The sequence below is a fragment of the Anguilla rostrata genome, chromosome 2, assembly GCF_018555375.3.
Source record: "Anguilla rostrata isolate EN2019 chromosome 2, ASM1855537v3, whole genome shotgun sequence".
NCBI lineage: Eukaryota > Metazoa > Chordata > Actinopteri > Anguilliformes > Anguillidae > Anguilla > Anguilla rostrata.
Genome location: NC_057934.1, coordinates 16,942,567 through 16,964,516, shown reverse-complemented (window position 1 = coordinate 16,964,516; position 21,950 = coordinate 16,942,567). Strand labels below are relative to the sequence as shown.

The window sequence follows — 21,950 nt, the reverse complement described above, 5'->3', positions numbered from 1 at the left end:
AGCTGCTTCTGAGAGGCTATAATGGGATTACCAGATTGGAGTGGGGGTGGCTGTTGGTTGGAGGGTGGAGGGATCTTCCAGCCCCTCTGCTGCCCAGTCCCATTAGCCTCCACTGCCCTTAAGGGTCTTTCAGACACATACCCAGGTGTGTTTACATGCTGCAGCACCATACTTGCCCTAAAAAACCTCCATATTGTGTTCATGCATGCACTTTTCTTCCTCCTTTTGAATTCCCAGTGGAAAACACCGGATCCACTGAACTATAATCTTTTTCCTTGTTGCAAAGCAGACCTAATCTTTTAATTTGGGCATATACCTGAAACTTCATTTCAAGTCTCCCATATCCCATAGGCACACATTTTAAACAGTAGTAGAAAGGCATAGCATTAGTTGTTTTTCTTGGAACAACAGCAAGCTAAATTGCAATAGCCATTTACTGCTGGATTCCAGAATACCTGGACAGGAAGAGACAATTCTCACATATTTACACACCCACACCCCCACCCACACTCCCCCAGCCCCCACATCCCTAGAGACCTTCCCCTCCCCCATTCCTCTGCCCTCCAGACTGGCTGAGTCTCCTTCTCTCTGCTGGTTTTCCGCTGGCTTCCCGAGCACACCGGATGCTGCTCGTCTGAACTGGTGGGTTTAACTGGGATCTAATTACAGGGCGAAGACTGTGTGCCTCATGCCCTATACGCCATGCCCACTGTGTGGAATGTTAATAGTACCCAGAATTGAGCAGCAGGCACTGCAAATTTTATTGTACCTGCAAGAACTTGTCTCTTCCTCCCGCTCCAATGCCTTCCTTTCCCTGTGCCATCTTAATGGCAGCTGTGGCAGTGCATACACTTGCACACCCTCCTTTGGCACAGCTGACACATACAGCAAGTGATCTGTGTGCAGGTTGACCTCACTGCTTTTAGCTAGCATACAGGAAGCAAGCAATAAGCCGTGGTGAAAGAATAATGACAACAGCAAAAAGTTGGCTCATCTCATTTCTTAAGTTCAGAGAGTTTGTGTTTATTCTACACTCTGTTTTCGATTTTACATCTGATGAAAAAGGATCACGCGAAAACAGAGACACTGAAAAACGAATGACAGTGTCTACTATTCATCACACATTTCATTGTGTTCATGTTGTTCCACTTTAAATCTTACAGTGTTAATATTACCCCCTTTCTCTCCAGCAGCATGTTGGAGAGCACTACAAAGGCACTAAAATAAAGTCCATGGTTGTGTGAGATCAGGCAAACTGGTAATTGTCACCCCTGGTTTTGGCAGACAGTCCATTTTCTTTTCCATGTAATGTTTGCGTCAAAAATGGAAGCAAGCACAGCCACAAACATTTTCACAGAGTGTAATCACAACTAATTACTAGCATTTCACCAAAACTATTCACACTTTTGCAGCGCTACAGCTTTTCCTAAACATCAGAAAAGATCTATAAAAAACACATACAAATAACATTTGTATGTACACATTTACAGTAACTAAAACGATAGCATTAATTTATTGAAACAAATATCGAACAAACCTTTCTGGTCAGAGGCAGTGACAAACCACAGCAGAAGACACACCTTTTTTTTGGTTCCAAAAATTCAACTTTTCCCTGCCTGAGCAGATAAGTAACCTCCTTCTCTTAGCTTGGATAGGTTTTTTGTTTTTTTTTCTCCTCCTGAGAGTGCAAAAGCCAAGCAAGCCAAACCATTCTCCCCCCCCCCCCCCCGTGTCCTCCTGTTCCCGATTAGAGAACATCAAACGAGCGTCTGCTGACCCCTGCACTTCCTGCAGGAGCCGTAAATGGCGGAGACCAGATAGGCGGCCGCGGTGAGGCAGGCGAAGACCGAGGCGACGAGGTATACTTTGTACAGACAGTAGTGCTTGTAGTGCTCCAGGTTGCAGTACTCGTTCTTCTCCGTCTTGTAGATCATGATCCCGATGGCCGGGAGGTAGAGAGCGGTGGCTGCCAGGTCGTGAACCAGGTTGCTGAGTAACCAGCGCTCCCCGCCCACGATGGGTACAAGGTCCTGCTTGTCCAGCAGGGTGAGGAAGAAGAGGGCCAGGGTGAGCAGCCAGAAGAGCACGGCCACGAACAGGACGAAGTGGATGGAGCCCTCGTATTTGTTGGCGGCGATGGTGACCCACAGCCCGGCTCCCAGCACTATCTGCAGCACCCTCAGGACCCCATAGGGGCTCCTCAAGAACTCCAGGAAGTTCTTCCTCGCCTGCGGCTGAGGGGGCATCTCCCCGATGTGGCGGACCGGCGCTCCTCTTCCCGTCTTCCTCTCTCAAGGCAGGGATGGGGTCGGGAAGGGTTCGCGAGAGCGTCGAGCTGGGCCTCGAGCGAGGTGGGAGGAAAAGGCAAAGGAAGATCGCGAGACGGAAGAGAGCAAAGAGAGAGGCGTACTTCCAGCCTGCGGGTTTTTGAAAATCTGCAGCCTGTCTTTTTTCGTCTCTTCCATTTCCTCTGTGGCCGCTCCTTCCCTTTCTTCAAATGGTCGGGGGGAGGGAGCTATGAGGGTGAGGGCTGGCCTGAAATTTGAATCCCTTTCCCCCTTCACCCTCCTCCCTCCCTTCCATCCTCTTGCGAGGTAACACTTCCCCACAGGAAATGGGGGGTTGGTGTTCGGTACATGTGTGTCTATGCCTTAGCATATGTGCCTATATAATTGTATGTGAGTGTGTGTCTCTGGATGCACATATATAGTTTTGTGCATGTGTAGCATGCTTTATATGTTTATCTGTGTGCCTGCATAGTTCTATGTGTATGAATGAATGCAGAACTGTGTGTAGGTGTGTGTACATTTACATGTGCGTGTGCAGTTCCGTGTTGCATGCACATTTCTTTTGATGTAGTTTTGGATGTGTGTCACCCTTTATTTGTGATGGTGTGTGTTTCTTTGTGGAAGCAAGTTTGCGTGTGCATATTTGTAAATGCATGTGCGTGTATTTTTGTGATTTTTGTGTCTAACTACATGTAGCTGTGCACATTACATGTGTATGTGTTTTGTGTAGATTCACATTCATTTGTGTGTGTGTGTCTGTGTGTGTGTGTCTGTGTGCAAGCACAGGATTCTTCAGTGTATAACTCCTGAATGAAGTTTCACTCAGCTTGGCTCTCTGCTCCTCATTAAAGTTTCACTGACCTGCTTTTAAAAAAATAATTCCCTTTTCCTATTCAGCGTCCCTTCATTTCATTTGACAACACTTATTTCAGATTATGTAATTTATTAATCTGTTATTGACGTCAAAGTTTTGTAGCTGACAAAAAAAGAGTGATTGCACCATTTTCTATTAAATAAATGATACACAAAATGTGTTGTGAATGCTGACAAGGGATAGAGGCACACAAAGAAGCTTGTCTCTGTGGCCAAATGTTTAGGAGAGGCAGTGAAATAAACAAATCTGTTTTATGTTTTCAAACAGCAGCAGAACATACGTACTGCGATGCCAACTTGAAAGTGAATCAAAGATGTGTCATGTCTTTGCATTAGCGTCACACTAGCGGTCCAAGCCAGCTCTAAATCAGCCTCAGGACTTCCTCCAGAAGAAAGTCTAAATCAGCATGATGCTCTCATAGCCTATATCTACAGAAATGCGTTTCATCTATCACCTGATACCTTACTGTCATTGAATTCATATTAAGATGCAGTTAAGGCTAATACAGCTATTCTCGGTCATTGTAATGTGGCTTTAATTGCGCTAATACGTACTGTCCTCAAAGCCATGCGCTCTCCCATCATCGTTCATCTCAGCACAATAACACAAATAAACCCTCCTCTCAAACATAGAGCCGCCAATGCATGCGTAATCTTTCCTCACAAATCTATTGACCAATCTATCTGTTAGTCAGTCAGTCAATCCACATGAATTTGTAATAATGCTTTTTTACAGTTGTATTGTCACAAAGCACTGCAAAAAGATCCCTCCCTGACCCCTGCAACTTCACCTTTGCAAGGTCCCAAACTCACGGATGAGAAGGAAGGTTGTGCTAAGGGCCAGTGATCGCATCGCGTAAAATCACCTGATACCACGGATAAGGAAACGATAACAAGTCCAATGCAATGAAAATTAAGGAGCTGGTGACCCTCAGGAATGGTCAAGAGAAACCGTTAAACGTGAAATTAAATTAAAACCAGACTATACCAAGTAAATTTTATATACGACTGTACCCATCAAGTAATTATATATTTCCATATCATCCCTTTGTAAAGGAGCAATAACGGATTAATGCTCACGGAAAACCGTAGATTTCGCAAGCGATCTGGTTTGGCAATTCTTAATGTTACGTTTATACTTTCCCAACTCCGTGTATTTTTTCAAACACACTCCTGTGCCAGGTCACATGGTCACATTGTGATGTTTATTGAGATAGTAATGTGTGCACATGTCATACACCTCCTTATATTTATGTCTGTGGGCGAGTTTACAGATAAACTACACGTGAGTACAACAGCGGCGTTTTCTTCTCTTGCATAAATACCTCATTCTCACCGCATATCACACTGAGGTAAGAGCCTGGGGCATTGACGTCAATGGTGGATTACACATCTCAATACGTAGCTAGGAGGATGTGAATATTCTGCCACGCCTCCGATTTGCCTGATGGTTGAAAAAAGCCTAACACACGCCCATAGGCGGATCCTGTTTTTTCTCATTGGACATTATTGCACTCATAAAATGAAAATGTCCGCCCTTGTTGCCAACAGCCGAAACTAAGCTGCAGACGGAGGCGCGCTTTAAACATACGGTTATTCTTCTGTAACGTTGGCACAGACCAGATAAAGTGTGTAAACACGGAGCAATCGGCGGTACCTAGAACTCCGTGGACACGGGGTAAGAAATGCATCTTTAAGACGAATTAGTAATGTGCATTTGGTGGTGGTTTGTTAGTTAGTTCGCTAAACCTAAATAGAATTGACAGCTGGGTTAGTTCTATAACAAATGGCGTGACATGTTGCAGTTTTCTGGCTTCCAAAAGCCTCAGCAAATCGGAGGTAGTAAAATGTTACAAAGAGTCGATGTTAAAAGGCATGCTGTGAAGCTTTATGTTGATTAGAAATTTAACGTCTAGGTTATTGCTCCATTGCAGAATGCTATCTTACACAATAAATTAATAAATGCGCCTATGTGTGCGTGCATCAGGAATATAATCATTCCCCAGAATATGACCCAACAGAGACGGCGTTGTGTCAGTAGTCGGTTCTTTTGCCAGTCTTACAACAAACAAAAGCAGACAGGTTTTGGCCTCTTCCTGCCTGCTCGCTTATTAGGCTATTTGATATAATTTAAAGGCCATACCCCGTGGTTATTTTATGTCATAGTACATCATGCTTGTCCACTGCCAGTCTACACACTGGCATTAGGCAGCTGGTACAGGGCTGTGGTTAAATCCTGGTTCACATCGACTGCAAAAGTGTAGGTTCTTCTTCCCTGCCTGGTCTGTTAAGCTGGTTTATAAACAAAGTTAAAGACCAACAGCTTGTGTTGATCATACAGTGGCAAGTGTGCAGTGTGCACAGAGTCGATAAAGCCACGGGATAAGGCATCATTGTCCCACATGACTGTGGATACCCTGACCTTAAACACTGGCTAATCTCCACCATGCTGTCCTGGTTAGGTGATTTGGTGACAGTGTTCTGTGGTAGTAGGCCCAACCTGGTGGAGTAGTTGGACTTTTCAGCTAAACTGTTGGACCTCCCCCCTCTCCCAGCCTTATTTCTGGGATGGAGGACCTCACCCCGCCTTCCACGGTAGCCGGGCCATCCCAGTTTTGGCGGGTGTCGGAGCGGCGCAGCCGAAAGTCCGGCTCTCCCAACATCTTCCGGGACGTGAACCTGCGGCAGCTTCAGCGGCTCTTCCAGCGCGCGGGGGACCAGGACGCCGAGCAGCGGGCGCAGCTGGTGTGGGGCCACGGCGACGCGGCGGAGCTGGCCCAGGCCCTGATCGCCCTGAGGGCCCGGGGCCGCAGGACCAGGCTCAGGGTGGAGGGGGCCCGCGACCCCCAGGGGTCCAAGTGGCTCCAAGCCTTCGGCCATCTCAGGTGAGCGAGGCCATATGGAATCCCTTTCTCTGAGCTGGTGCTGCCGCAACATTCAAATTACTGCATTTCTATGTGTCTTTGTTGATGAGGTCATTGCAAATGTGCATCACATGCTTCCTTGTTTATGTATTTTATTTACTCAGAATGAGGGTTAAATCCTTGCCATTTGCTTTGAGTCCTTCCTTTCCCACAGTGTCAGTCTTTTTTCCTTTAGGACTTGAGTGTAATTTCTACTGTCAAACAATCAGATGTATGTACTGTAGCCTTTTTCATAGATTTAATCCATTTCACTGGGGGGAAAAAGGCATTCACAGGGGTCCCTAAGACTGAATTTGGAAAGCCCATGTACAAAGCTAATCAAATACAATTTTCAGTACAACTTGTTCCCAAAACCAGAGATCTTATCACTATAGTAACACAGAACAATGACATGAACGTGAGCTTAAGCACGTGAGAGTCTCATGATTTTAGCTGTAGAGGACAGAATTAGATGCTTGCAATTTATTTAGGTCAGTGGGGAAGGACTAGGCTTTGTGTTTCTGTTTTGATGAAAAACACTGCTAGGTCAGCAGCCTTTTTTGGCCATAATTCACTGGTGAATGAATTGTTAATTAACAGGTTACACACATTTATATTTGGTAATCAAATTCTGAAAGACTTTGTCAGAATGCCGTTTTATTTTTGTGTTAAAAAATAATTAAAGCACATGGTATTTAGATGAACAAAGTGGTGTACATTTAATAGCCTACATTTGCATGTGTTGCTGTGTTTTTCTGAAAACTCCTGCTGGTATTTTATGGGCATGTTTTAACGGGCCCACAGGGTTGTTCTGACGAATGTTAAACAAGAGAGGGTGTGTGGTCGGACATGCCCATCGTTTAAAATGAAACCAGTAACAAATACAGTGTAAGGACTGTAATGGACAGCTGCTTAGCATGTGTAACCTCTGTCCCCAGGATCAACGAGGCGTCCGTGGCCGCCCCTGGTGATGAGGACACAGAGGTGGAGCCCAGTCCCTTCAGTAGGCCCGACCCCGCCCCAGGGGGTGTGCCTGGGGGCCAAGGGGACAAGCCATTGGCAGAAGGACATATAGATTCTGAACGGCTCCAGAACGCCCCAGTTAGCTCCCTGTGGAGCAGACCCGGGATCGCAAGTCAGGGCAGGGAGAGGAACCCAGAGCGGTACCTTCATCGCATACTGCACTGAAAGGTACAGGATGGCACCGAATGAGACGATAGAAGACTGAGATAAAGTGGGAGGAGCAAGGACTGGGAGGGGTGGAGCCAATTTCCCAGGTTTATGATCAGTTCAGGAGGTACATGTATACTGAGCACAGGACACCATGCTGGTCTGGTATTCCTTGCACAAAGACACTAAAGGACCCTCAATGAAATATTTGCAGGGGAGGGTGTTTATTAACATGGCACCTTAAAACACTCACATGTTGTACTGTCTCCATGATCAGGAAACAGCTGCTAAACCTGAGTCTGTTCACAATGTAGCCAATAGTTTGCTGTTTGAGCACAATGCAGATCTACTACTTAAGATGCAATGAAAGATAAGACAGAGAGAGAACAGTGTGAAGACTGTTTTGAAAATATATTTTGGTGTTCACATCATGGCTGCCATAAGCAGCTTTACCCTATCATGGTTAGGTTGCCAGAGATCACATCTGTTTACCCTAAACCAGTAGTAACCAACCCTCTTCCTGGAGATCTACCATTCTGTTTCAACCCTAATTTGGCACACCTGACACTACTAATTAGCAACACAAGATCTCTAGCTGTTGAATGAGGTGTGCTTTCGTAGGGTCAGAGTGAAAACCTACAGGACGGTGGATCTCCTGAAACGGAATTGGTTATCGTTGCCATAAACGGCTGTTGCAACACCAATTGCCTCAGGGAGGCATCTTGATTTTTACAACATGGCAAAGCTGACGAGCCAGGAATTGAAACTACAGTGCCGTCCTGTTTTTACCAGAATTGTCAGCATCCGCATAATATGGCAAAAAAAAATATCACAACCACAGTCTGTTTCCCCAGGATATGGCAGTACCCTCCCTACAGCAAACATAGGGTCACTGGGGCATGTGGATGACTGTCCTCATAAAATGCATCGTCGCAAGATTTCCCTATCCTTAAAAAAAAGCATGTTTCAAGGAAGGCAGACCCACTTTGACCAGTCAGTTTGGAACAGAGCCAAGAGACAGCGAACAGACATGTAGCCAAATAGCATTCCTGTGTACTACCATTAGCCATGGTCTTCATCCTTAAATCTCTCTCTGCTTAACAAGCATGCCCGTTTCAACTCAGAATACAATGTGTATATGTGCATACATATGTATATGTGTGAGTTATACTGGGTTTTTTTTAAACCTTTGTCAAGCATGGGTCAAGAGTGATTTTTCTGAAAAGACATTTTAATCTATATTCAGGATATGTGAACCTTTTATACATACAAATTATAGCTTGTTACTTCACACTTCTCCGTTGGGAGGGCATATTCTAGATATAAAGGTCATTAAATATATATATATAAAACCCTCATGAACAATGTATGGTGTAACCATGTGCAAAAAGACAATTTACAAAAGGCTCTATTCTTAGTGACATGTGTATTTCTTTCTAAATCTCAAAACTCTAAAATCATTGCAAATGGAAATACTAAACCAAACTTGCGTGTACAGATAATGTCATTATTATTGCAAATTGTTACCAATTAAAAGTTTGTGTTTTTTTTAAACATTGGGACTGTGTGCTGCTGTTGCATAACATCAGGCTTATACAAAAACAGTTATGTCCTTTGTCAATTTTGAAAATGTTTACACTAAAAGCATTGTCAGCTTTGTGTCTTGCAGACCTCATACTGTTTTTTTCTTTTGCTGAAGACTGCTGCTTTTGGTACTGCAAACCTTTTGTGTACCGTCAGTGATGGCATGCAAATTATGATGTGGGCGGAGGGTAACCGTGCGCTTCATGACAACCACACAGCAGTGCTAATCAGATGTGGCAACGGTGTGACCTCAGGGAGGAACCGCACTGGTCGAGGCAGTGTGACAGTTTCTGTGCATCAGTTGTTTTGCCAGTTGCCTGGCATTACTATGTATGTAGTCATCTACTCTGCTGACTGATGAGTTTACTTTCGGCTAAAAAAAAAAATAATCGAGAAATGCGTGCATGTTAGCATTCGATACTTTCATCTAGCAGATCAGTCTGCTGGGACTTTTGGATATGTGCACTGCAGCAATTCAATTCTCCACCAGTCCTTTCGGTAGAACCCTTGTAGGCCATCAGCAAATGGTCTTTATCCACTGAGTCAATCAGAGAGTGAGAGGGTGCAGCTTGTACGGCCATTTGAGCGACTATATGAAATCTCATAGCAGAAATGGCCTGAGGCTCGTGAACTTCCACCATTTTAAAATGAAGGGAAACAACTGAAGCATTCAAAAATTCTATCCAGATCACAATATTTGAAGCCTGTAAAAAACAGTTATAGCTGTTGTCTGCACAGCATGGAATATGGGTAATGTCTATCTTTTTTGTTTTCTTTGGACACAAGTACAGGCTTGTCATGGGTTGTGGCGCTAGTATCATAAGAACAAACACCTTTCCCATTTGCAGTCATAAATGCCATCTAGTGGACAGAGACATTTCATTGTTATATTCTGAAAAGTTCAGTCACGATCTTCAGAGTAACGTAAATGGAATTAAGCAGTGTAATGCAAATGTAGCTGTGTCACAGTTGCTTACACCAGAGCTGTCTAGCTCCTGATATAGGCCATGCCCGGAGTAAAACAGGATTAATACAAAACAGCAATCAAGGCTACGGGGGGGGGCGGTAGCCATTCCCCAATGCACTGAAACCACATGGAAATTAATTACACAAGAACTCACATTCTGGGAATTGGATTACACAGTCTGAAGGCCTTCTGTCAGTCATAGCCTGACAAACACTGCCTCTTATCCCAAACTAAACTGGTGACGCTCAACCCACAGTTTTCAAAGCTGCAAGTGTAAACAAAGGAATTTCACTTGGTTACACGAAAAACAAAGGTCACTTATTTTTTCCCTGTAAAGAAAGCTGTTAAAGGCATTGTTCATAATTTCAGCACACAGCTAAAGTAGGCCCCACCCATGAGACAAAAACAATCATGTGACAAACTGTTAAATGAATATCTTTGTTATATGCATTTCTTTCATTAAATACATTACATACAAATTATACAGTGCATTGTCAGGACAATACAGTTCAGTTGTGGTCTGTTTGGTAGCTACGTATGTAGTAAAAAAAATGTTTTTTAATCCAGTTGACAGACCAAAGAAAAAAAGGGGGGGGGGATAATCACTGAGGACATTAGCCAGAGGGAACTGTGGGTAATCCAGTGATTCAGCATCACCCTCCTTCACAGATTGACTGTTACAGTGTTCTAGGACACTCGCCCCTCCCAAGGCTGGGTCTTTGATACGCCTTGCTGGTTGCTGGGTGGAGTGTATGAAACATGCACATCACCAGAGCACTGCTGACAGCCCTGGCTACGAGTACACCGTATGCTACAGGCTTAGCACTTCCACCCAACAGTCTAGCCCTACCCTCTTCCTGTACAGGAAGCTGATGCAGTTTTCAGCTAGACTCATGCTGGTTCAAACATTACCCGTTTTTGTTAGCTTGCTAGCTTCTGAAATCACACCTCCAGTCACTTCACCACCCCAGTACTGTGATACGAGCTCCGATAACAGGGGGCCAAGGTCCAGGCCCACAGGCAACACCAGCTTCCTGCTTCCTGCTTCAACACAGGCAGATGCACTGTACATGGAGTCAGAGCACAGAGTTGACCAGTGACGAAAGAGTAACTGAATCAGAGAGGACGGTTTTCAAAAGAGGAAGGGGACAGACAGACCTCTCTCAGTAAGGGCCATAGGTGTGTTTCATTATGGCGGAAATCTGCCAACGGTGTGGTAAGACCCAGGCTCCCCACGACCTTTTACAGAACCCTGCACAGGAAACCAACTCTATTACTGCATGACTAAGAAGAACAGGACTCAGGTAACTCAGAACAGAGAGCATCATGAGAAGCTAAATTAATTGAATTCATTTCGAAACCAGACCACACCAGCGCTGACTGTGGCCGAGGGCCTCATAAGGAAATGCGTCATTGGCGGCAGCGTTGCCCAGGGTTAGGGAGGGATCGGCGTCTCCTCGCTCTCTAGTGACCCCTGCTGGTCCATCGGGCACCTGCAAGTCCATGATAAGCTGTACATTAAGTGTTCTCCCAACTCATCTCCACTCATTCCTCCGACTTGCAAGCCACAGTTTTATAAGTAGCGCACGGTATTGCATACTATACAGGAGAGCATGTTCTTTGCTGGCGCTCTGCCAAATCAACGGCGGAGGTCCCAGCAATGAGCACTACAGAGGGGGGGCAACTGGAGTACCTAGAACATTTAATTCACCCAACTGAGCCTCAGGTTATTCCAGCCACATACATTAGGACCCATTTTAATTGTGCCCAGTGGACCGTTTATTAACCACCTATTCATGAGTATAGTGAGGTAATGAGCTTTGCAAACCGGTTTATCCATTAAATAATTTATATCCTACAAGTCTTTCGAAGTCAAATTTTGTGACCATCTCCGTTTGATAGGTTTTTTTTTTTTTTAAATACTTAGCAAAAGGCATCTTTCCAGAGAATTAGCCTCACTGCCTAATGAAGCCATTATAAATTTCCCTGGAACATAAATGTAACTTTATTTTTTTGGCATTTCAATTGAAACTCTTTTTAATCTATGCACGTCTTGGAAGAACGTCTGCCCGTTCCTCAGTCTCGGTGATCAGCAAGTCCATGACAGTCTTTAAAAATGAAAGGAAACCATTTTGAAATCAGCAGGATGAGCGCCAGTGTTGAGTTGAAGGCCCTAACGTTGAGTCTGGCATCGCATGGCACGCCTCTCATGCCCGTACAACGGCACAATCAACTTCCACAGAAAACAACCACACGACTGGGGCTTTTGCATGCAGCCCTCCCCCAGCAGGCGAGTAAGCGCTTCCTGTTCAGGGCTTAGCAGTCATTCTAGAAGAATCCGCCTCCACATAACCATCCGGACTGCTTGCCTACTGGTGCCCCTGCCTCTTCCCCACCATCTTAAGAGACCTGTGATTGGCTAGCGTCACAGAAGGGTTGAGTTGGTATCTGGTATCGAGGCAAGCCAGCCAACAGGAGACATGCACGCAGGGGGGCTACTGCAACTCTTGCGATTGCACTGAAAAGGTAAACTTTTTGCTTCATAACCTGGAGATCTCTGGGAATGTAAACAGGCCCTGTTGAGAACTACAGGGTTTCAGCCAGGAAATGCGTCCGTGTCTGTGTGCGTTTCAGTCCGAGAGTGTGTGTGTGTGTGCGCATGTTGCGGAGAGGGTGTCGGCCTCTTTAACTCTTCCTCCCTCTTCCTCCTCACCTTTTACGCAAAAAGGAAGGCACAAGGCGCAAAAGGGAGAGCCGTCCCGCAGTTCTCTCCCTCTCTCCTGCCCACGCTGCCCGGAGAGGGCGCAGCCACCGTTCTGCCCTGCAGGGGGAGCCCCCACGCACCCTCGCTACCACCAGGTGAAGAAGGGCCTTCGACTCTGGAAGCTCTGCGTGTAGGACTCGCTGTTGGCCCGCTGGGGGGCCCGCGCAGTCTCCACGATCACGGGGGGCATCTGCACCAGCTGCAGGGGCGTCTTCCCGTCCTTCAGGGCCTGACTCAGGTTCAGGATCTGGGAAGGGTGGGCGGGAAGAAAGAAGTGCGGAACAGGTTGGCTCAGTGATGACCAAATGTCATTTCTATTATTCAGCCAGTGGTAGGCGTGCTTACGGATGACCTAAAATGGCCAACGACAATGGCAATTAGTCATTGACAAGGGCCGAACAAACAAGTCCGTAGTGTGATTTACACATTACCAAACAGCATGTGATGAATTGTTGAGCTACTCTATTGCAGCCATCCCTGACCTGCATGACTGATATGGCTGGTGACTGATATTCACATGTAGTTTGCAGTTTATCTAACAATGCGTGGCTAAACCTTTGGGTCATACTGATTTATCAATGTTCGGTCAATGTAGGCTGTTGACTGACTTGAGCAAACAAAATACCAAGACTTTGCTCATCACAGCAAAATGTGATTTGTACAAATTGTTCTGCTCCTCCCACATTGGGATTTATGAAGCCTCACCATCCCAGCCATAGAAATCACACACAGTTAGACAGATCAAAGGAGACACTCTGTGATAGATTACCTGGCCTCTCATCACAGCAATCTGCTTGTGGAACTGTCCCCTGTCGAACCCGGGGTCTTTCTGTAGGACAAACGCAAACACGCTCACTGGATGTAATATTGCATTACAATATACATAATGTATAGAAACAAGCCTTCTTTTTAATCTGTTAAATTTAAATCCAATAGAATTATTAAATTATGTAAACACAATTTTGTTCATCTGTATGTGTTTTTCATAGTCATATAGTTAAGATTAAATCCAGGCTCACTCATCGTTTCATTCAGAAATTAAATGACTAGACAAAAATGAAAGATATTCTGAGATTCTGTATGGAGATGAAGCATTTGGGTTAAAGTTAGCGCTCACCTTAAAGAGCTCGTACAGATCCTCCTCCAGGTCTTTGATGAAGTTGGGGTCTGAGAATTTGGGCAGGACCAGGTCCCTGATTTCTTGAGAGAAGGGAACTTTGGCCTGGGCCAGCCAGGCCCAGTAGAATGGATCTGAATGCACAGACAAACCGTGAGAGAGACCCGTGGAGCAGGCTTTAGGCAGACACTCCATTTTGTCACAAGTTTTTTTAGGTGCTGTCACTTTAAGAGGTATACAGTACGGTCTGGGGGAGTCACGCTCTCCGTGTGCCTCTAAATCAAAGAGACCCTTTGAAAATTGGCCGAGCTCTTTCAATTTGTTCAGACAAAGAGGACTGCGCAGTCACAACGCTGGCCAAACGTACTGAGAACAGCAGCAAATTGGTTTTCTAGGCTTCAATAGTCGTCGAGACTGTTTAAAAAAAAAAAAAAAACCCGGAGCACAGAGAGGTTACCGTTACCATGGCAACTTGTATTTTTCCTCTATGAAACATCAACATAACAAGTTCGCAATTGATCTTCCTGCCCCACATACTGAAATGGTGCACACAGCTCCAAAGCTGGTAGGAGAAATGGCTGGAGGCGCATTGGAGAATGACACAGCTGGTTTTCATGCATCAGGAGAGACCGTCATTCAGAATTTGTGAAAACTCAATGTCAAGGACAGAGAAAATGCCTTCAATACATTAACTGTTCCCATTGCATTAAGACTTAATTATGCTGGTTTATACATTTAAAATTAAGAATTATAAATCAATAGCTCCCTATCGGTTAGGTGTAGTCTTAAACAACAGAACATGTTACAGATGTATCTATGCCAAATTATTTTTAACTAGTTACTTGTTGGTTTTTGTTTACCATAGAATTGGTATTATGCTGGGGTTTTTTTTTTTTTTTTCTTGTTTATACTTCTGCAGTTCTGTACCTGCTGAAAAAGAACATTAAAAAAAAAAAAAAAAAAAAGGATTTGTGCCATTTTCTATGACTTGAGGGACAGTGTAATACAGTATCTGAACACCAGTACAGGACTGAAAGAGAATATTTTTGGGAGATGTTAAGGGACCGAGGGGACCCCTGGAAGGGGCCACGGTACTCACAGGCTCTCCAGGAATCGGGGTGTTTGAGGGGGAAGGCCAGGCCATTATCTATGGCTGCTAGTTTGATAATGGGTTCCTTCACCAACACCCAGTCAGTGTCCTGCCAGAGAGAGCAGAAAACAGACAGTGAGAGCGATGTCCCCTTACCGAATACCATGACGCGTTTACCCTGAATGACCACAGGCACCAAGCAGATGCTTCATTATTTCACTCTGGCAAAAAATCCTATTATCATCCAGCACACCTCCTGAAGCTTGAATATCTTTCCATTTTTAAATAATTTTTATCCTGTTTCTCCCATTTTTGAAGGCCCATTCATGTTCTTTAACAGCACTGCCGCGGCCTCCGCAATTACATTTATTTGGCAGACGCTTTTATCCAATCGACATACAGTAAGTGCATACCAAAGGTCATTGGACAACTACAAAACACAGGCCCGATACGGTACGATACTCATTATGTAACGGTTATCCAATCGAGCTGTCGATTTGGGAGAGTGCAGACTAGCATGTGCTCTCCTCTGAAGCCAGCGATGTCAGACGCTGCTTTCCATCACAGTGCAATCTACAAGCTGGGCTCGTACATACACGTGTCTGAGGAAGCCATTTCACGTGTAGCCCGAGTGGCAGACTGATGAGGCAAAATGTCAGATGGCAGCCAGATGAAATAAGGTGTATAACGACATTACTACTCGCACGCAGTCTATTCCCAACAATTACCAGCATTCAGCACTTGACCAGTCTCAGTAAGTTAGTGTAATCAATGAAATTAAGGAAGAGTTTAGCAGAAAAGAAGCTTGCGTGAAGAAACAGTGCCTGTCCACTTACCCGAGCGCCTCCCATATCCATTGGACAGTCATATTTTACAAGCCAGTTGTCATTCCCTCGATCTGTTGGCACAAGAACAGACGCTACAGCATACGGATGCGATGCAAACGAAAAGCAAAATGGCAACTTTACAACAAAAGAAGGGACTGACCACAAGTTTTATTCAAGTTCAGCAGGAATTTGAATTTTTTTTTTTATACAGCCACCAGAGGGTGCTCAAGAGCTTACCAGTATTTCTGATGATGTAATCCAGAACCACCAGCCTCTCAAACTGTAGCTGCAGTTGGCGGTTGGTGTTTTCTGGCAGAGGCTCGGCCTCAAAACGCCGCAACCAGAAATCTGCATCTTTGTACCCTTCTACAAATATTTGGAAAGATCCCACCTACAGGAAGTAGAGAGATGGCAAAAGGACAGAGTTACCATAGCTAACAGCTAGACATCAGTAATGAACAGAGACATTAGCACTGAAGTCGTCTGGGTTTCAGTTGATAACAGGGCCATACGTTTAGCCTTGTGTGACATAGAGCTTGCAGTCTATTGCAGTTAAGGCAGAGCACGACATCTACAACAAAAAGGTGGCTTATTTACCTTTCAATAAAAAAGATGTGCAGTCATACATAGCTAATCTGCGGCTCTGTAAACATTTACGATAGGAGCTTAATGAACAAGGAGAAAGTAGGGCACGTTTATGACAGGCAAAGCACACAGACAGATTTTATGATGTGCAAACAGGCAGCTAAAGGCAGCTTGAACACTGAGGACACAGACTGAAGATACTCCTCGGATACTGAAGAGATGGTGACAGTGACCCAGGGAATTATCAATCTGTAGTATTTTAAAAGATGGGAGCTTCCAGGGTGATGAGAGTAGATGTTGGGAACTGTCTTGATACTTAGAGCCTATCTGGAGCTGGCCACTGGACTTTGAGGCCAGCTCTGCCGGGACTGACCGTCGATGTTAGTGAATGCTCTCAATAGCCCACCGAATCAAGCAGGCTGAGAATAGGCAATAGATTAGGATATGAGAGAGATGGGGCTCCAGTGACACAGCAAGGTTTCGTGTCACAGAATGCAGCTGACACAAGGGCAGTTGGCTGGAGCAACTGCTGACACAAGAGTAGGATAGGGGGGCTAACAGATGAGGAACTAGCAAAGACACAACGGCTGTACAACCACACATCAGTGCATAGTCATGAGAACATAAGCGCAACAATAGGATTACTAACACACACACAACACACATTCACACACACACATCACTGACACAAGGCAGTCTGGACAACGCTACACAAATAGGAAGCTAACAATACGAACAGCAAAGACACAACGGCTGTACAACCACACATCAGTGCATTTTTTCTGAAGACGCATAACCACAAATACACACACACACACAAACAATTACACACACACACATACACTGTATGGAGCAGGGTTGGTACAGCCAGTATTACTGAATGGAGCATAAAGAAGCACTTAGGACAGAGAGAGAAATACAGAGGCCCTCAATTACTGGGTTACCTTGGTCCTGGGGACGACGTTGAGCTCGAGTTTCTGGTCCACCAGGCTGGCGCCGGCCTCCGAGAGGTAGCCCTGGTTGAGCACCAGGCAGTCCCGCCCGAAACAGCACGGACAGCACAGCTTCTGCAGCCACTTGGTCCATTTGGGGTTGAGCTGACCGTACGGCTCCTCGTTCTTGGGCTTGAACACGCCGATGATCTTCTGCAGAATGAATGACACGGTGGGGGCGTAGTCAGACGCAGCGGACCACAGTGTGAAAGCAGTACTGTGGCACTTCAGTGGTTAAAGAACCGTGCTTGTAATTCAGAGGTTACACACTGACTCTCATATCCACCCTAAGTAATGGGTAATAATATGCACAACAAGCTGCCCTGGATAATGCCATCTGCTAAGCAAATAAATAATATCATAATGTTACACATGACTACCCTGAAATTATACAACGCTATTATCACCATGCAATGCAAATGTGCAGACTAGACATTTCAGCGTTTCGTATGAAGTCTATTACACTGTGAAACTGAGCCTTTAATTTCTGTCTGGTGGCTAAATCCAGTCCCACCAAATCAACCAGAGCAGTCTTTATATTCTTTTCATTCTCAGAACGGACATTAGAGCTAGTGTTATTAGAAATGCAATGGAGAGGGTGTGATTGTTCAAACACTCATGCATTAGCACTGCAGCATCGTCCTGTAAGCATTTAAAGTCACTGCAATAAATACGTTCAAATGAATGAAAGCTTTACCTTTTTGGGCAAACTGTAAGGCTCGTTTCATGTTTAAATATAATTAGCCCTTGCTAACCAAAACATTTTATTCACATTAAAGTTGTGTTGTCATAGAGACACACATCAAAGTAACTGCAAAAAGGAAATGGTGGCCACCTCATCGGTCTTGTGACGGACATTGCGTGGCTTAAGTGTCGCATCCTTGGGCAACAGCATACCCTGAAACCCAGGGTTCCCATGGTAGAGGGCTTCTGGGCCATACAGCAGCCCTTCTGTAGCAGCTAACGACTGGTAATTGGAAAGGTTTGCGGCTCATTATATCAATGAGATTAGCTGAGGTTTCTTCACATGACCGCTTATGAAATACCATGGGTCTGAACAGACAGACTCTCGCTCTGTAAAGCCGTCACTTTCGTCCCTCTCAATAACCGGCATTAAAGGGAGGGGGGGACAATTCTTGCGTTTTCACGGATATAAACACACAGACGCAGAACATTAAGCGCTCCATATACAGAGGACATCGTGGATTCAAAATTCCAACTATGCCGCTTGCTTCCCCAGAGTTCCAATTCCTGATCCAGTATCGCTCGTATCCGTGACAAACCGCGTTAGTTATGACGCAGCAGGAAAGGGGCCAGCTCGTGAAGAGCGGCAGCACATGACCACAAGAACTGCACATCCGCACACTGCCTACGGAAAAACCTTAACAAGGGGAAACTAAGGGGTTGCTCAACGAGTCCAAAGCGACTGCTACAATGCCACGCAAAAAATAAAAGTGGATCTGAGAATGGAGGCCATATACAATGAAGCGGATCTGAGAACAATGTAACGTGCGAGAACAGAGAGCAGGGCCTTTGATCAGATTCACAGCCCACCACACCTGTAGTCACCGTTCAGCAAAATGGTTAGGGAACAGGATGCGCGACAGCAGGTTTCACTACACGACTTTGCTTTTACAGAATGATGTCCCCTGATGATGTGCACATTATATTTGCTTATCTTGTTTGGATTAGAGGTTTTCTTGGTTATTTTCCCCACTGTCCTCTGTACTCTTTTGTGTTCTGTTCTGCCTACCATGCCTTGACTAGTTCTCCCTTCCAGAAAGGGGTTTTAAATCCCAATGTAAATTCTTGTCAAATGCATAAGCAGAAGTTTAGCCTTCTTTCACCAGCACATTGGCTGATCTCTTGTAGTAAAGATCGGTCCACTTCCGGGCCTTGATTTTGGGGGCCCCCTCACAATTCCCCTAAATTCAATGAGCAGAGCAAGAAGACCAGGTTCAGCTGCAGGCTGCACTCCTGTCTGGACAGACAAGATATGGGAGCTAAGCCAACCCTCATACATAATATCTAATGACCATGTTTGTGCATTGGGCAAGTCCTGTTTTGGATCACACAGGATAATCTCCACTAGGCACTAAATTGTATTTTCTATAGGAAGACAAATATAGCAGAGCCTTTTAGCATCACCTCTTAAAAAATAGAAATGTAGATTTTTTCTCTTGACATCCATTAATGTTGATTGGCACATGACAAAAATGTGATATATGCCATGTTATTTCAAAGGGACTACCTGGCTGCAATTAAACTACATCAAAAAAAGCTCATTACGAATAAGATAACAGACAAGCATATATTTTTTCAAAGGGCTTGATTTAACTGTTGAAAAAGCAAGAAGTGATTACCTTTTGTGACATCACGGAGGAAGTAAGCCTTTTGACTTCCCGTTAACCCTTTCTTTTGGAATGTTTTTTTTTCTTTTTTCAAAACTCTAACTACGTCTAGAAGTTCACTACTTTCAATTACCATAAGTGATTGTTACATCAGCATTAGAATGTTCAGTTAAGAGTTCTAAGTTCTAAGTTCTAAGCAGATATTTGTGATCTTAGTGGTTTAAGTCGATAATTCCAGTGTTACATTCAGGAAAATGGGCCTAGCTAAAAACGTCACGTACAGCAGTTTATATATATATATATACATGCAAATTATTCCCAGGATCACCTATACGAGCCCATTGAGTCTGTATCAACAGATTCTCATAATATAAAGATTGGTTAATCTGCGCTGCCTTTAGCCGATAGGTTAAAAAAAGCATGGTCTCAGTATCTGCACATACAGTGTTGCGCAAACACTGATGCAGTTCACTGACACAGCTGTTACACTTTATCCAGGTTATCCAGTGCTGCGTCAATGCAGCGTTTACTTCACAATGGTAGAGAGCTAACCTAGCTCAACGGTCCCCATTGATGGAAATAAGCAGCCACTGACTATATTTAAAGTACGCAGATATAGTGTATTGCAGCATGTATAAAATGTGGTTCTAAACAATAGCTATGTAAATACTTTTGTACGGGTTATCTATAGAGAATCATGAATTCTGTTTACACCGTCCTCTGTTGCCATCATAAATCGGTTAGCTTGCCAGCGAAACATTTCAGAGTGGACCAAAGGCCTGATACCTGTTAAAACAGACAACAGCAGAAACCCTTTGGGTCCTTAAACGAAGGTGTTACTTAAGCAACCGTCCATAGCATGAGTACTGAAACGGTCGAGTAGGCTACAACACCGTTTCACGTATTATGATACAAAAATGAATAAATGTCTCACCCCCCGCGAATCTTTAACGAAATAGCTGCCGCTGGAACCTTGGTAGATTCTTTCTGGGAAAATTCCTTCTTCTATAGCACGTTCTGCTTTTCGGATTATTTCCCTAAATTCAGGATCTTCTGGAAACTCGTTACTATGGGGGTCTCGCGGAGAATTTCCTCTATCCCGTTCAAGCAGGGGCTGTCGCTCTCGGTTGCGTCCAGGGCTTCCAGCAGGCACACGAACCACGGACCCCGGCGTCCCTCCGAAAGCGCCCCGGGGACTCGGAGGCTCAGTGGGACAGTGGGAGAAATCGTGGGAGTCCCGCAGTGGGGAGACTAGCGGGCTCGTCTCGTCCATTCCGGTGATAAATGGACGAATAAAAAAGAAAGCGAAGGGAAGGTGTGTAAACCACGAATCTGAATTTATCTATGCTCTCGGCCTGCGTGTTCATCAATTTACAGAGCAGCTGATGGTCAGCTTCCGGGTAGGAGCCCTCCCACTCAATCAGACCAATTCTGCCTGGAATAGCTATCCGTATCAGGATCAGTTCACCCACCTCTAAACCTCACCCGAACGCATCAATGAAACACAGTTTAGCTGATCCAGAATCAGAGTTTCAGCAGACGAAACGTTATAAATCCAATCTTCAACATGGGCTAAACTCCACCCACTCTTAAAATACCGCCGAACTGAAGCATGCTAGCACGCTGCTATTGGCCGTAATGCTGGACGCCGCCTTTTTACATGGGTGACGAAGTACCATCATATTGGCCATGTGCTGGGTGACATAGCCGTTTTGTCACTTCATTGCAAAATATTTACGTGGCCATCAGTAAGGTCATAAACGCAATCGGTTCAAAGACAAATATAATTGCAATCAGAAACAAAAATCTGCAGCATCTATTAAAATGCATGCACACTGCGGAAAAAAAATAATCTGCTGTTGCGCAGAATAAGCCAAATTGATTTAAAGCTCCCTAGCCAGCAGCTATACCGTTTATCCTGCTTCCGACAAATGGCTGAAGCTAAGCAAGCGTGGGATTGGCCAGTAGCCTACTTGAACGGGAGACCTCAGGGGGAAAAAACAAGTTGCTGGTAGGCCAGGGTTGGTCTTCCCTCTGGTCAAATAAACCAACAATCAGTGATGGGGACTCTGTGCTGTAGGAAATGCTCAAGGACCAAGGTCCTGATTGAGGTCATTAAATACCTATTAAAGCGCAAAGGGAAGGGGGGCTTTCTGTACCTGCCGCCTCATCATCACCCAATTTAAATTTTGTCTAAAAATGTTCTCTCCCTCACCACCGCTGTAGTCCGGTGAGCGCAGCTGTCGTGCATCACCTAGGTGGGTGCTACACATAGGCTATTTGGTGGTTGAGGCAAGTTTATATCTGTAAATTGCGATTAAATCGCGATATAAATGCAAGGATTATTATTATTATTATTATTATTATTATGTATTGAGCTATCAATAAACGGTAGCCTATAGGCTATGCTTTAAATTATCCGAGTGCATTTCAGTCGTG

At 44.7% G+C, this 21,950-nt stretch overlaps 3 protein-coding genes across 3 annotated transcripts; 1 reads left to right on the top strand and 2 right to left on the bottom strand.

The window, feature by feature from the left end:
- Positions 1-985: 985 nt before the first annotated feature.
- On the bottom strand, positions 986-3,297 carry LOC135247423 (MARVEL domain-containing protein 1-like). Its single transcript, XM_064320853.1, has one exon. The coding sequence runs from the start codon at positions 2,244-2,246 to the stop codon at positions 1,758-1,760; it is 489 nt and encodes a 162-aa protein (XP_064176923.1). The 5' UTR covers positions 2,247-3,297; the 3' UTR covers positions 986-1,757.
- A 1,382-nt stretch (positions 3,298-4,679) lies between these two features.
- avpi1 (arginine vasopressin induced 1) lies at positions 4,680-8,788 on the top strand. Its single transcript, XM_064320852.1, has 3 exons — positions 4,680-4,839; positions 5,717-6,046; positions 7,003-8,788. The coding sequence occupies exons 2-3, from the start codon at positions 5,730-5,732 to the stop codon at positions 7,250-7,252; spliced, it is 567 nt and encodes a 188-aa protein (XP_064176922.1). The 5' UTR covers positions 4,680-4,839; positions 5,717-5,729; the 3' UTR covers positions 7,253-8,788.
- Positions 8,789-10,204: 1,416 nt separating this feature from the next.
- pi4k2a (phosphatidylinositol 4-kinase type 2 alpha) lies at positions 10,205-21,045 on the bottom strand. Its single transcript, XM_064320854.1, is given in 9 exon segments — positions 10,205-12,796; positions 13,319-13,378; positions 13,667-13,800; positions 14,766-14,865; positions 15,593-15,654; positions 15,821-16,056; positions 16,357-16,359; positions 17,105-17,313; positions 20,446-21,045. Coding segments are annotated over 9 exon segments (1,305 nt in total). The 5' UTR covers positions 20,785-21,045; the 3' UTR covers positions 10,205-12,634.
- Between the last annotated feature and the right edge of the window lie 905 nt (positions 21,046-21,950).